Source organism: Danio rerio, chromosome 16 (genome assembly GCF_049306965.1).
Source record: "Danio rerio strain Tuebingen ecotype United States chromosome 16, GRCz12tu, whole genome shotgun sequence".
Classification (NCBI taxonomy): Eukaryota; Metazoa; Chordata; class Actinopteri; order Cypriniformes; family Danionidae; genus Danio; species Danio rerio.
In genome coordinates, this window is record NC_133191.1 from 23,148,164 (window position 1) to 23,164,751 (window position 16,588).

A 16,588-nucleotide genomic window follows, 5' to 3' on the forward strand; every position below is an offset into this window, starting at 1 on the left:
GAAAGGCAGTCCCAAATGTAAACCAATTGCAAAAAAATAAAAAATAACAAAACATGAAAAGTTTATTTAATTTTTTGTTTGAAAGTTATCATTTTTAATTAATAATATCCATTGGTAAGAACATAATTTGGGGATTTTTTCAATATTTCGATTGATTTGAACTCTTAGATTCCAGTTTTAAATAGTATCATCTCTGTCAAAAGTATGTTCTTGCCTAACAGACCATATACATCAATGGTAAGATATTTTTATTCAACCTTCAGATATAGCTCAATTTCCAAACAATTGACACTTATGACTGCATTTGTGCTCCCGAGTCACTATTGTTTTCCATCATGTCATTCACTTTCCTGTTGTCTTTGGCAAGAAAAACCATTGTCCATCCTTCGGCACGTCCTTTAAGATAAAGACTCCAACAGACTTCCGTAAAAAGCTTTTAATTGCTGAGGTAATTGAGTTCATTTATATAACCTCTTTAATATTCTGAAAAGCATGCAATATGAACATACTTGATTTTCAATTCAACCCTTAAAGGGATAGTTCACACAAAATTGTAAAAAAATAAATGAAAGAAACTCAAACAAAGGGGTTTGGAACAAGGGGAGGATAAGTAAATGATGACAGGATTTTAATTTTTGAGTGAACTATTCCTTTAACACCTTTATATGAGATCAGACGATCACGACTGCTGGAGTGATTCCAGCCCTGCTGAAAAAAATCCATTTACAGGCTGGTTTCCAGCTTGACCACCCTGGTTTAATCTGGATATAGCTGGTTTTAGCTGGTCATCTCCCAGCCTGACCAGGTAAGACCAGGCTGGAAATGGCTGGAAACCAGCCTGGAAATGGTCAAAACCCCTCTAAAACCAGCCTGGTCTATAAAACAAAAAATAACACGACTGGAATCACTACAGCAGTCGCGATCATCTGATCTCATATGAAGCATGAGATTGCTATGACATGATGACGTGTGCTGGTGCTGTAGTGCTGTCCCAACTTTTAGGGGTAAATTTTAAAGCCCTTCCCCTCCACCCTTGGTTTTAAGGGCCAAGGGGAAGGGGTACAAAAATAGAATTGGAATTGGGCCTTACTCTCAGTCACTGTAAAAACAAACAAATATCACATACCATTTCATTTTTTGTTGGACAAAATAATATAAATAATTCTTGTTAACTTCTGGTCACAGTCATATGTGATCAATAGCTGATTAACTTCAATTCAATTCAATTCAGCTTTATTTGTATAGCGCTTTTACAATGTAGATTGTGTCAAAGCAGCTTCACATAAATGGTCATAGTAACTGGAACAGTGTGGTTCAGTAACTGGAACAGTGTGGTTCAGGTTTTAGTGTTTAAGTTCAGTTCAGTTCAGTTTAGCTCAGTTCAGTGTGATTTAATCATTACTGAGAGTTCAAACACTGAAGAGACAATTCATCGATGCGTAGCTCTACCAATCCTGAACCATGCGAGGCAGTGGCAACAGCGGAGAGGGAAAAAAAACTTCACCTGATGGGAGTGAAGAAAAAAAACCTTGAGAGAACCAGACTCAGTTGGGCACGACCATTTTAATTTCTCCGCTGGCCAAAAGTCTTGTGCAGAACTTCATTCGTCGTGGTTTAGGCTAACCATGTGGATAAATGATAACAGCCTTCTGAGCCTACCAGTACACTTTAAAAAGTGATTAGTTACTTAAAGCGAGTAAACCAATTGCCTTAAAAGCAACAAGTTGACTTTACAAAAATAATGTTAGTAAACCCATTGTAACTTGAAACTGTTAAATCAACTTAATTTTTTATCCATTTATTCATTTTCTTGTCAGCTTAGTCCCTTTATTAATCTGGGGTTGCCACAGCGGAATGAACCGCTAACTTATCCAGCAAGTTTTTACGCAGCGGATGCTATTCCAGCCACAACCCATCTCTGGGAAATATCCACACACACATTCACACACTATGAATAATTTTGCCTACCCAATTCACCTGTACCACATGTCTTTGGACTGTGGAGGAAATCGGAGCACCCGGAGGAAATCCACACGAAGGCAGGGAGAACATGCAAACTCCACACAGAAACAGCAACCGAGCCGAGGTTCGAACCAGCGACACAGCAACCTTCTTGCTATGAGGCAACGACACTACCTACTGCGCCACTGCCTCGCCATTTTTTTAATAATTATGCTAATTGTACTCACTTATTTTATATAAAAGGTAAACTAATCACTTTTTCCAGTACACCTTTTTTTCAGCTTTTCTGTATCTTGCAAAATGACATACAGTTAAATACATCAGCTTTTCCAGACCCCAGTGTGTCTTCTAAATTCAAAACAGGCAATAAGTGTAGAATTTATAGACGCAATAAAGCACTAAATATGTTATATTGTAATAATTACAGTAATTTTTTTAAAACAGAAATCCTAAAAAGTCGGACCCTGTAATAAGGGATTAGTTGCTTTAAAAAAAGTGAGTACAATAAGCAAAATTATAAAAATCAAGTCAGGTTAACAGTTTTAAGTTACAACGGCTTTACTTTATTTTTTTCTTAACATTATTTTTGTTAAGTCAGCTTATTGCCTTTAGTGCAATTGATTACTGCCTTTAAGTAACTAATCACTTTTTTTTAAAGTGTAGGCGCAGAAGGCCCCTTCTGGCCCATATCTTTCAGCTGAAAACCACCAGTAACGCCCATTCAATTGAATGATAACATTCGAATTGGATTTAACATTCAAATCAGCTGACAAAACACCCATTCATAATCATGCTATATGCTTTATGATTACCAAATATTCAAAGATTCAAAACATAGAAACTACTTCAAATTATACTTATTCATTTAAAACATTTCATTCATTTGATTAGATAAATTAGAAAAAAAAATCATATAGAGCACAATATTTAATTTACCATGTACAACAATTAACAGAATGATAAAAAAAAAAAAAAAAATATATATATATATATATATATATATATATATATATATATATATATTTTTTTTTTTTTACTATAAATGATTCATGAATGCCCCTCATAATTCAAAGCAGATGTAAATATCCTTGTTTTATAATGAAGAACTATTGATCTCCACACCACACTGTGTGAATGAGAGAAATACTGTCTGCATTGCAAAACACAACCTGGTGTTTCACACTGTCCACGTAAACCCCGACTCTGCGGGGTTTAGTCTGGTTAGCGATTAGGGTTTCTTTATCACCTCTTACAGCATACAGTCGACCATTTTTTACAGAAAGAGAAATGTTCTCAAAACCTTTGTTAAATAATGTCTGCCAGAGGGACGTGTTCTTCTCTTTTGGGTAATATCTAACAGTAAGTCCTCGTTCCCATCCTGGTTCAGCTTCGATATCGACCTCCCAGTACACCTGACCCGGCTGAATGCTCTCCACATAATTCTCCCTGTAACCGTTGTGAAATTTCTGGAATCTGGCAAAGTAATCTTCGCCTTGAGGCTGCTGATGATTCTCCTTTTTGAAAGCAAGTTTCAGGTCTTTGTCCATTGTAGATGAATCTGATAGGTCTAAAGACAAATGAAGAGTAAGACAGTCATTAAAGCAATAATCAATACAATATTAAAACAATCATTCTCCAAACCAATGAAGCTTAAATAAAGAAAAAATCTGGTGACCTACTTATAGTGGGGGGGGTTCTCAACGAGGGGCCCTAAAATAAGCTTAAATTAAGCTAAAGCTAAAACATGTGATGTAAGCTGCATGCAATGTCCTTTTGGTTTATTATATCTGCATAAAAATCTGCATATATGCAAACATTTTAAAAGAGAAATCATAAAAACTATTGTGTATAATGTAATGAAATTGTGCTTAAAATCTCAATAATCCTAATCAATTTAATTACAGGTACTTTATATTTTTTAAATAACACCAAGCTCTAAAATATTTTATTTGATAAGCAATTTAAAAAGTATTTTTAAATAAATAAACCAAACCAAACCACAAAATATACTAAAACTAAAACTAATCTATTTACAGAACAACTGAGAAAGTAATTTAACTTCCTTGGTAATAAAAAACATGAAACTATTCACTTATGAAAATTAAGGAATTTAATCATTTTAATGTGCTAATACATGATAACATAACATAGTACAAATATAGCAGCTTTGACATTAAACAAGCTTTTAACATATAAGGATACATATAAAGAAACATATAAGGGTATCTTTAAATACTGTTTTTGGGGGCCTTGGAGTAAAACATTATAACCACTGATAAAATATAGTGGTTATAATAAGATTATTGGCAGAAACACAGTATAAAAATGTGTTTCTTTATGAGAGATGTTCATGAAGGCTCAACTCACCCCGTTTAACAGGACCCAGCATGTCTCGCCAAACCATGAGCGGAAGGTCAGTTTCATAAGGCCCAAGGGTGAAATGGTCACAAATCACTCGAACGCCATCATGTTTCGACTTAAATCTATAGAAAACAACCGTTAAAATGTTTACAGCAACATTGCACACATGAAATTGAGCTAGGACTGCACTATGAACTTGCAACATTCTCATGAAAATTAACATTAGAGCATAAAAAGATATTTGCTCAGTGTCTGGAACATGAGTCTTTTCTCTCTCTTTTTTTTTTCAACAATAAAAAGAACATTTTAATAAAGTTTTCAGACACTTTTAGTAAATTGTTCTGGCTCCTGTACCTTAGTTGACAGTATAACAGCAGGCCAGCTCAGTGTTGACACCTTGTGGACATATTAAATAGTGCAAAGTTCAACATGCACAATGCATGTGCAATAAACCCAAAGCATGCTTCAGTTTTATACACGTGTTTGCATACAGCGCGCATGACATACATTTTGTCACAAGAAAAGTAAGCATTTAATGTATGTGTTCCCCTAAATACGTTATTACCATACGTATTTTGAATATGTTTGCATGTAAATTTAGAATTCTTATTTGCACTAATTATTTTTTTCCTAGATGGCAACACTGAACTGGGCCATTGATCTTAGTGAAGGCTGTTTATAAAGCACCGCTTCAATGAGCTTCTTAATCTTTACAAACCTCTTTTTCTTCTTCTTCGAATTACACACTCTAAACCTCAATTATTGAGACCACTTATTTATGCATTTTAATGAGTCTGAACAAATGTTTGTTTTGCTGATGGATTTGTAATTTTTTAGTTGCCTTTGTATAGTTAACAGGAATAATGTTATTTAAAGGGATAGTTCACCCACAAATGAAAATCAACTCACTATTTACTCACTCTCTTAAGCGCTTCTAGAGCTTTGAGTTTCTTTCTTTAGTTGAACACAAAAAAGTTTTTTTTAAAAAATACTGAAAATCTTTAACAATTTACTTTCATAGTAAGAAAAACATTCTCCTGAGAAGGGTTGCGTCTGGAAGGGCATCCACTGTGTAAAACATGTGCTGGATAAGTTGGCGTTTTATTCCAGTGTGGGGAACCCAGATTGATAAAGGGACTAAGCCAAAAAGAAAATGAATGATAGTGGTCTGTTATCAACATTTTTCTAAATATCTTCTTTTGTGTTTAACAGAAGAAACCTATAAAGGTTTGAAACAGGTAAAGGGTGAGTAAATGATGACAGAGTTTTCATTTTTGGGTGAACAATCCCTTCAATAGCACAATGGCTGAGAGCTCAAACACCTTGCATGTTAAGAAAACACTAACAAATTAAAAAACACACGCACATGCAAATTCTCACAACATATGCAAATACAGAAATATGCTACAAATAGTGCAGATTGCAGTGGAAGTGTGTCGGAGCACCCCAAAAACTGACGAACCTGACTTCTTTGTGTTTAGTCAGTTGCTGGAGTCAGTTGCTGCGTTTTATTGGTTATTTAATATGCACATGTGTAGTCAAATAGATAAAGCTTTTATGTTTGAGCTCTTATGGCCATCTTATAATAGTGTCTTAAGGTGCTTTTCCACCGTATGGTACGGTTCGGTTTAGTACGATATGGTGCTTACTTTTGGGGGCTTGTCCACTGCTTTCTGTATAAGGTGCAAACTCCTGGACTATTGTGTGTTTATATTTCATTACAACAGTAATGTCACAAGAGAATTATAGCAAGAACTGAAGTCAGCCAAGCTGTGCAAAGTGGAAAAGCGTCTTTTTTTCATTTGCTTGAAAGAGCTCACCAAGGAACAACCAACAAACCCTTAAAATGTATTAAAAAATAATAATATTATGCAGACACCTAATATGTATTAGTAACGGTATTACATGATTAGCTTATGTATTTGATAGACTATAATTTCATTTAAAACGGTTCAAATCTGTCGATAAAAAATATTTTTAAGCATGTTTGGAGTTTTGTTGTGTTGTAATGCAGTAATATTAAGAAATGGCTGTGTAAAAGTGTCCAAAATATCAGCTAAAAAGCATTTTCTATCTTACTTGGTTGGAATGGCAAACTTGATGTTTTTGCTCTCGCTGATTTCATTAACCAAAGGAAACCCGTCTTTACTCCACCACTGAAAATAATAGAAACAGATTTGAGGTGTTATGAAATCCACCATGCTGAGTCTAAACATGTTTCTGGAATGTGCTACAGAACAACGTTACCTCTAAAAACCTCTCTGGCTGGTTTATCTTTAGTCCTGACTCCAATATGGACACCTGGCTGTTTCCTTTTATTTGCAACTTTGACAACAACGACCCATTATGCTTCATTGATTCCTCAGCACTGTTTGCTGCTTTCTGGATCTGTCTCATTGCATCCTCCTCCTTTTTCAACAAGAAGTCATGCATTTTCTTAAACTGAGCATGCATAAGGGTCTCAAGATGTTTGGCCCTTTCCTGTAGATTCACATTTGACTTTGAGAACAAAAAAGTGAAGCAGCCAAAATAACGATAATACATTTTTTCAGTCACAATATACAACAAGCTTTCATTATGATGGCTTGAGAAAGACAATACTGTTATACTACATTAACTTATTATTCTTTCTGCTCATTTCATTTAGACTACCAATCTGCCAATCACAGATGACCTTTCAAGTTACTAGCCACACCCTAGCAACCACTTACGGCACTCTAGCAACTGACTTCTATTGTAAAAAAGCTGCCATTGACTTTACATTGGAAACACTGAGAACAAACCAAATCAAACTAGCAGTATACTAATCCATACTAGAAACATACTAGCAACATGCTAATTTGAACTAAAACATGCTAGCATAATGCTAATTCATACTAGAACCATGCTAATTAATGTTAGCAACTGCCTAGCAACCACTCAGAACACCTTAGCAACTGTCTAGCAACCACCTAGCAACCACTCAGAACACCTTTGCAACTACCTAGCAATGCCTTAGCAACCACATAGAACACCATAGCAACTGCCTAGCAATGCATTAGCAACCACCTAGTAACCACTCAAAACACCTTAGCAACCGCCTAGCAACACATTAGCAACCACTCAGAACATTGTAGCAACCCCTTGGCAACCACATAGCAATGCCTTAGCAACCATTTAAAATACCCTAGCAACCACCTAGCAACACTTTAACAATAACCTGGAACACCCTAGTAACTGCCTAGCAATGCCATAGCAACCCCTCATAACACCCCAGTAAACGCCTAGAAACACCTTAGCAACCACTTAGAACACCATGAAAACTACCTAGCAATGCCTTAGCATTCACCCCGAACACCATAACAACAGCCTAGCCACACCTTAACAACAACTCAAAACACCTTAGAAACACCTAAACACCCTAGCAACTACATAGCAATGCCTTAGAAACCACATAGGACTGTACAACTGCCTAGCAACTACTCAGAACACCTTAGCAACTGCCAAACAATGCCTTAGCAACCACCTAGAACACCCTAACAACCTCCCGGCGACAGCCTAGCAACCATTCAGAATACCCTGGCAACCACCTGAAAACATCTTAACAACTACCTGGGACACCCTAGCAACTGCCTAGCAAAGACTCAGAACACCATAGCAACTGCCTAGCAACACTTAAGCCACCACTCAGAACACCTTAGCAATGCCTTTGCAACCATTCAGAACACCCTAGCCACCACCTAGCAACACTGTAGCAACCACTCAGAACACCCTATCAACTACCTAGCAAAAAACATGCTAATCCATACTAGAAACATGCTGACATATCTGTAGTTATCTGTAGTTATCTATATCTAAACTCCTTAAAACTGCTTCAATGATTTAAACTTTGAAACTACCTCAAACTTTCAAACTCTGCTTTCTCAAGACACCAGAAAAACGATTTATTAATTGTAGTTTAATATTTACTAATGCAACATTAAAATCTAAAGTTGTGCTTGTTCATATTAGGTAACAATGAACAACGATATCTTCAAAAACTAATGTTAAATAACCATTTTTATTAATGTATTTAATTTGTAAACTGTAGTTTAAAAAGTTTCCAAAATGTCTTTTAACCCACCTTGGATTTTGTGATTTCAAGCGTCTGATTCAGGATCATGTCACCCATTTGCTTGTTGTCATCTAAAATAAAACTCAATGCTTTGTTCACCATTTTCTAAATTATAATAACAACAACAAAAATATCTGTTATTCCACACATATTCATGTCACAGTAATTCATATGAAATTAGCTGTTAAATTCAAATATGTTGTTTCAACCTCACTCATCTCCTTAGCTTCCTTTACAGGTTTGAAACTGTGTCCGCTGTGTTTCATTCCCTCTTTGCAGATGAGGCAAACTAATCTCTGGTCATTGACACAGAAAAGTTTAAGCGGCTCCTTGTGCTCAGAACACAGCATTTCCTCTGCGTTCGGTTGAATCAATTGCTTTTTCTTACGCTGTTCTTGTATGGCGTCCACAACATTTCTCAGAACTCGAATACCTTTAAGATCCGTCCTGGTGAAGTTTTGTCTGCATTCTGGGCATTTATGAGGTCCTTTGCTGGATTCTAAATACCTGGAAGCACACTGCCGACAGAGAACATGTTCACAGGGCAAACTTACTGGATCTTTGAAGTCACTCAGACACACCGGACACATGAGGTAAAGAGACAGAGCTGAAGCCATGATTCACCTGCTGTAGTCAGACTAGTATGTCAGACTATTAAGTATACACTTTGCTGATGAAACAATGGAGGTGTAGTGTTTATTTAGGCCTTTTTGTGTCAGATCACACCCTTTCACATCAGGGAACAAGATGCTTCACATACTTCTAGACTGAAAATAAAAACTTACAAGACAACAACTTACTGACAACAACTTACAAGATGGTACGACTAACTGTCATGAAAATTGAAGTAATTGCATTGCTGATATACACTCACTTTATTAGGTACAGCTTACTAGTACTGGCTTGGACCCACTTTACTGCCTTAAACCTTCGACATGGTCAACAACGATACTTAGGTAGGCTGTGGCATTGACATGATGTTCAATTTAAACTAATGGGCCCTAAGTGTGGCAAGAAAATATCCCCCACACCATTGCACCACCACCAGCAGCCTGACTGTTGATACAAGGCAGGATGGATCCATACTTTCATATTGTTGATAGTAATTCTGACCCTATCATCCAAATGTTGCAGCAGAAATCAAGACTCATCAGACCAGACAACGTCTTTCCATATTTCTATTGTCCAATTTTGGTGACCCTGTGCCAGTCTGGCCATTCCCCTCTGACCTCTGGTATCAACAAGTCATTTGCACTGAACTGCTGCTCGCTGGAAATTTCCTCTTCTTTGCACTATTCAGACCATTCTCTGGCTACGTTCAAAGTCACTTAAATCACCTTTCTTCCCCATTCTGATGCTCAGTTTAAACTGCAGCAGATTGTCTTGACCATGTCTACATGCCTAAATGCTTTGAGTTGCTACCATGTGATTTTCTGATTAGAAATTTGCTTTAACAAGCAGTTGAATAGGTTTACCTAATAAAGTGGCTGGTGAGTGTATAGTAAATGTAATGTAAAAATGAAACAGGAACTAAATATATAGGAACTGGGATGGTTCAACACAAACTAATGCCTCCAAAATCCAAGGCGGTGCCTTATTCACAAATGTTTTATGTGAAATTTCAGTTTTGCGCATAAATTTAAATTGCCATTTTTGGATGGAAACACAAACTATTGTTACTATTACAATTAATATAAGTCACTATTGTTACTAAGCTATTTTTATTGGAAACATAAGCTCTGAGTTAGGCACAGTGATAACTTTTAGACACATTAAAAATATATTTTTGGAATAACTTATGTATTGTTTTGGTATTTGGTTTGATTTTAATTTGTGTATTTATGCATTAAAAGGCCAAATGTAATTTGAGATTGTATTTAATTGGTATTTACAACTATAATGTTGTCTTAAAGGTACAGATCACTAAAAATTTAAAACTTATTTAGTCTTTATTTGCTCTCAAATGGTCTCAAATTTTTAAGAGTTTTTTTCTGCTGAACCTAAAAGAAGATATTTTGAAGCTGCAATAATGTAACCATTGACATTAATGGAACAAACAAATGGCTACAGGTTTCCAGCTTTCTTCAAACTATGTTCTTTTGTGTTCAACAGAGGAAAGAAAATCAAACAAGTTCATGACAAGTGAAGTGTAAGTAAAGGATTTTCAGTTTTGGGTGAACTATCTCTTTAAACAGTTCTTTTGTGGGGTAAAATAAAAGTAAAGTATTTGTTCATCCGTTAAAGGTTATATGGAAAGCACTATTGACAGATTTAACAATGGACCTGTCTATCTGCTCAACACATGCTTTGATTGAAAAGTATTTGCACCAGCACAGTACACAATATGTATTCTGTAAACAAAGGTATAAGGTTTGACATTCCAGTTTGATTACTTCCCTTGTTATACAACCTGTGGGAGGAACAACACCTTGTTATGCAACTCAAATTTAAATACATTTGATATTCTGTTCAAAAACAAGGAAGAGAAAGCAGAATTTGACAGAAAGGAGCTGATTTTAAAGAGAGAAAACATTCAGTTCAAAGCTCAAAACACGGTCTTGACCAGAAGGAAAGCTAAAATGCATTCCCCTTTGTCTTTGGAAATCAAGTGCTCCGTGTGTCTGAGTGATTTTACGGATCCGGTGACTCTCTCTTGTGAGCATTCGTTCTGTCGTCAATGCATTACTGGCCATATGCAGGCCAGCCTGGGACCAAGTGCCTGTCCAGAATGCCAAAAACCTTACAACGAAAAAGACCTGAAAGCCAGCCGTTTACTGAGAAACATGACCTCGACAGTACGTGGGCACCTTGCAGAGCAGAAATCAGACAGATCCACACCTCAAGAAGGAACGCAAACATTGAAGCTTGCAGATATGGAGAAGATGCTGATGTGTTCTGAACACGACGAGAAGCTCAAACTGTTCTGTGAGACTGATCAGAAGCTGGTGTGTGTCATCTGCAGGGATGGAGACAAACATAAAGGACACGTCTTTAAACCAGTGAAAGAAGCTGCAGAGATAAACAAGGTAAAACATTATCAATGACGTATGAGTAACTAAATAATAAGAGTATGTTCTTGCTTTCAATTCTTTGTTTACAAAGCTGTTTGTTGGATGTTATTTAGACATAATTAGGTTTCTATTTAAATCATTTCAGTCATCATTTTTAATCTCAGGCTCATAGAAACATCTTTAAAACCATGTATTAAGTGTTTATTTATCTGTAGGGGAAGCTAAAGACTGCTTTGGGTTTTCTTGCCAAAGAAAATGGACAACTGGATTACATGATACAACAACAGACCTCAGAGATCACCAAAACTGAGGTATCATAACATCTAAATAAGTTGGAAAACACTGACTTTCATGATAGCACAAGTCTTGGCCGATGTATTATTTTATTTAAAAGTACATTAAAAACACAATTAATGCATACACTGACTTGAATACTTTAGTTCAATGAGCATGTTTTCAATGTCTAAATTGTAAATTCATTTGTTTCATTTACTCAGCTCTTGTTTGACTAAAGTCCGGCTCACACCGTATGATTTTTAAAAATTGTTTATGATTGTAGCTAGACTGCATGAACATGATCCCCATGTCACACTGTAAGATGTCAGATGATATAATATTAGACTGACTGACAGCAGACCTGGTGCAGTGCAATCTGAGCTGCGTGCAATGCTTTTTAATGGGCTTACCTAACCCCACCCCTAACCCTACCCCTCACAGTGACGTCACTAGCTCCATTTGAGTGCATTGTGTCTGACATTGCATCGGTGAGTGATGCAATCTAAGCCTGCATCATAAAGGCTGCATCCAGATACTATTGGAATGAAAATCAATATGTGTCAAACATGAACATGTACAAGAGTCATATGGAGTTGGATGCCATCCATCTGTGACACATTCTGTAACCCCATTTTGAAACAATACCTCCCAGCAAACACAAACAATATGTAGCATTAATTTTACCCATAGAATGCCTTAATACCCCCCCCCCCCCCCCCCCCCCACCCCGTTCAAGACGATCTGACAGCAAATCATAACTATTTGATTCAGTGACTAATTTGTATGAGTTCGTATCTCATTCAGACAATTTAAAGTGATTTGCTTATACCCCAATGATGGTCGAGTGCAGGGGCGGGGTTGGGTGCTATGCCTCCTTTTTTAAAATGGTACATTTCTGGATGACTGAATTCATACAAATTCGTTTGAATTAGCCTGACAAATAAACTGACAAAACATAGAATACTTACGTTTCTTCCTGAGATCAGGCTGGTTTAAATATTTCCCCAAGGTGATTTGAAGTTGTCATGCTCTTCATGTCATCGGATTCAGCACTTCTGGTTCTTGGTTTGACAGTTGTCATAGCTGAAATCAAATTGTCTTTGATTAAAATTAAATTTTGAGGGTGAAAAGCTCGGGACAAACTAAGCCAACGTCAAAGAACTAGCAGCAATAAAAACTGATTGTGTTGTAGCCTCATGTTGGCTGCGTCTGGTCTTATCTGGACCAAAAAAAACTGTGCATGAAGACAACAAGACGACAGGACAGCAAACTGAAAGTAGAACATCTATCCAGTGTCTGCATAAAAGGATGTATCATGTCAAACCCACAGGTGGCAGTATCCTGAATTGTCATTCCACAAGTATTGCTGCACACATTAAAACCATAAACAGCGTTTACAGCATTTTCACAATGCTCTCAAACCACAGATGTATTTGCTTGTGCAAATATGTTTGATAATCTGATAATCCACATTGGTTGCTAATATTTAAGAAATTTGAGAAAATGAGATCTGGCTTATTTATGTTCTCCTTGACTTGTGCCATTTGCTTGGTTTTGTCACCTCAGATGAGAGATGACATGTGAAACAGACCGAACAGTCTATCCTGACAGACAGTAACTGATGGCCCGATGCTGCCCAATGGCCAACCGTTTGCTTAGTGTGTCCCGGTTTTAAATCTGTTTGTCTGTCATGTATCTTTTGTGACATTATGGTTTTGGGCACGTAAAGTCAAAAATATGAGGGCGATGCAACTGTTCTTCAAAATTTTTAAAAAGTTTTTTCAAGAATCTGACTCCAAAAATAAACATCACAAATATTCATTCATTCACTTTTCTTCGGCTTAGTCTTTATTTATCAGGGGTCGCCACAGCAAAATGAACCGTCAACTTATCCAGCACATGTTTTATACAGCGGATGCCCTTCTAGCTGCAATCCAGTACTGGGAAACATCCATCTACTCTCACATTCACACTCACACTACGGCCAATTTAGTTTATTCAAATCCCCTATACTGCATCTTTGGACTGTGGGGGAAACCGAAGCACCCGGAGGTTAATCGCATCTTAATCACACACATACAAAGAAAAAAAAAATCACATTTAATCACATATTTTATTTGTTACTGAAAAAAACAGCTAGATCAGGAATAAACTTAACATACCAGTAATGCACAGCCACAACCTGAATGTTTTTCTCTTTTTTAGGATAAATCCAAAACCTTATCAGCCCAAATCTCTGATCATTTTGAAGAACTGCACCAGATCTTACGACAAATAGAGGATGAGGTGAAAAAACTGTTAGAGAAGGAGGAGAAGAAAGTTACAGAAGCCTTGCAGACTAATCAGTCTGTGATAAATCAAAGGTTCATGGAGAACAAAGAGAAGGAGATTATTCTGCAGTCAGCTTTGGAGATTGATCAACCCGATCACTTTCTACAGGTTACAACACTTGATATTTGTTTTTCTAAGGCTCACAAGATATATTATCTATATTATCAATAGATACATAATAAATAAGGTATAAAGGTTATTGTGTGTGTTTTTCTGCAGTGGTGGAATGAAAAAGGATTTCCGATGACAAATAACATGAAGCAAAAAGCTGGTGTGAAGCCATCAAATACCCAGTGAGTCTCATGCTGTGCTGTTTTTTAACCCTTAGTGAAATCAGTCTGTGTTCAGTTTTCTGCAGAGCTGAAGTTTCTGATGTAGATTTGACTGTGTGTTTCAGGTATATGTCAAGAGTGAAAGATCTCACAGTTCTTCCTGACTCCCTCTTTCTTGGTCCTCATGAAACTCACCTGCAGTTCTTTGTGTGGAAGCAGATGCTGGGATCCATCAAACCAGGTGAAGAATTGGAAAAATATCTTGTATGTTTAGTGACATATCCCTAAACAAACTTTCTCAATTTATGTATTGATGAATAAAAATAAATATAAATCAGACACCAGGTTTAATTTAATACTGTGAAACATCAACAAAGTGATTTTTTTCTTCGTTTTCATTTTTTTATGCTTAACAGAGTAGGGGCATTTTCACAGTATTTCCTATTATTTTTAAGAGCTTATATTTTTGACTTAAGTAAGACATTTTCACTCTTTAACCTTTAAAATAGCATTAGTAGCTTAGAGATTTGTAAGTTCATATAGGTTTAGAACGAACCATAATCCTGTTGTTTGAGAAATATCATTACATATAACCTGTATAAACTATATCTGAACTGCAATAGCAAATACTTCTGTCACCTTATTGTTTCTTTTATGTTGTAGTTCCTGAGAGTTTAACCCTGAAAAATCCTGGAGAGTCATATTTAAAAGTGTCTCCAGGGGGCACCAGAATCCGGCAAGCTGACAGAGCGACTGGTCTGTATAAAGACTTCAACCCAGGTACAGTTTCAGTGGAGAACTTTCAGTCTGGTCAGCACTACTGGGAGGTAGAGGTCGGAGAAAAGCCAGACTGGACCGTGGGAATCAAGATGGGCACTGACAAACAGCGGAGTGACATCCTGCTCCATCTTAAACACCATAAAGGCTACGTTCTTTCCTGTGATGGAAAAGACTCTCCATTAAGCATTCGAGACAGACCTCAGAAAATTGGCTTGTATCTGGACTGTGAGAGAAAGCAGGTGCTGTTCTATAATGCTGACAACATGACTCGGCTGGTGCAGAAAAACTACAGCTCTAAGCAGCCTTGCTGTGTTAGTCTGGTGCCAGGAGTGTATCTGGATGGTAAAAACAGCGACCCGCTCACTGTCTGCTCATATGAGTTCAACACTGGGAAACGTTAAATTAATATAGACATCACACTGTTACTAAATATGTATCTTTATTTCACATTTGTATCAGTCAGTCACTGCAATGATGATATAAAAGGAGAATAATTTAAATGCATTGAACAATTCTTCAAATTAATTTCTTCTTGTTCTTCAGCTGATCGAAGCCAGGATGAAAAAATAAAGTTGCTTCTTTGCTTCTAATTTAGCCAAATATTACAATTCCTGTCTCTTGTGATTATTTCATAAAATGTTTATGCTATTTGTTTATATATATATATATATATATATATATATATATATATATATATATATATATATATATATATATATATATATATATATATATATATTTTTTTTTTTTAGCAAAATCACCTTGTGGACTATAATTCTAATGACTTACTCATTATAAAATGCATATTCATACTGATTATAAACTCAGTATCATGTGTTATACCTCCCCTGCTCTTATAAATGCTGGCTAGTATTAAACTTACGTAAAATTTACTTCATTTCAGAAGAGGTTACAAATTTATTGCATGTAATACAATTATTACTGTAGCTGCCGTCAGAAGCAATTCTTATATATTACACTCTATAAACAAACACTTTGCATTAAAAATGCAATACATAGTTAAAATGTTCAGAGTAATCATTAGAATAGATAAGTAATGTATATTTGTTGTTAATGCATGTTAATTCATTTAAAGTTATTTAACTAAAACTATAAAAAGGGAGGGGGGAACCGATTTCTTGTTATGTTTAGCTTGGGAATTATTTCATTGTTGCAATCAAGATATTCTTCCGATGCACTACAAGCAGTACAGCCACAACTGTGCTAATAACACATTTTTTAAGGATTCAGAAGTACAAAGAAGTTTGTTTAAGAGAAACTGCAACCCTTCAACTGCAATCCTTCTTGAGTTAAAGAGGCCAATGAGGTATGTGTCGTATAGTGTTAACGTATGTGAACATGTATAATTATGTGTCCGTATGTTAATGTATAATTAGCCAATTAAGTGTATTTCTTTACATGTTGAATGTGCACTTTATCTTTTGGTTGTATGTATGTTGTTCATTATGTGCAACATCACCTTTAAAGGGTTAATTTAAGTT

General features: G+C 36.1%; 2 protein-coding genes and 1 long non-coding RNA gene across 4 annotated transcripts in view; 2 read left to right on the top strand and 1 right to left on the bottom strand.

Moving 5' to 3' along the window:
- LOC137487900 (uncharacterized) overlaps window positions 1-16,588 on the top strand; it is a 1,155,393-nt gene that overhangs the window by 760,805 nt on the left and 378,000 nt on the right. The window lies entirely within an intron of this gene.
- trim108 (tripartite motif containing 108) lies at window positions 202-15,694 on the top strand. 2 transcript variants are annotated; one of them, XM_073925219.1, is made up of 6 exons: window positions 202-448; window positions 11,643-11,738; window positions 13,909-14,142; window positions 14,254-14,327; window positions 14,432-14,547; window positions 14,970-15,694. In XM_073925219.1, the coding sequence occupies exons 2-6, from the start codon at window positions 11,700-11,702 to the stop codon at window positions 15,485-15,487; spliced, it is 981 nt and encodes a 326-aa protein (XP_073781320.1). In that variant the 5' UTR covers window positions 202-448; window positions 11,643-11,699; the 3' UTR covers window positions 15,488-15,694. The 2 variants fall into 2 exon arrangements, with proteins under 2 accessions (XP_073781320.1, NP_001038633.1); NM_001045168.1 differs by lacking the exon at window positions 202-448 and adding an exon at window positions 10,505-11,442 and having other exon boundaries at window positions 14,970-15,670.
- LOC101882614 (zinc-binding protein A33) lies at window positions 2,875-9,095 on the bottom strand. Its single transcript, XM_021466899.3, has 6 exons — window positions 8,626-9,095; window positions 8,426-8,521; window positions 6,571-6,804; window positions 6,403-6,479; window positions 4,330-4,445; window positions 2,875-3,529 (listed from the first exon to the last, which is right to left on the bottom strand). Exons 1-6 carry the CDS (start codon window positions 9,031-9,033, stop codon window positions 3,069-3,071), a joined length of 1,392 nt encoding a protein of 463 aa, XP_021322574.2. The 5' UTR covers window positions 9,034-9,095; the 3' UTR covers window positions 2,875-3,068.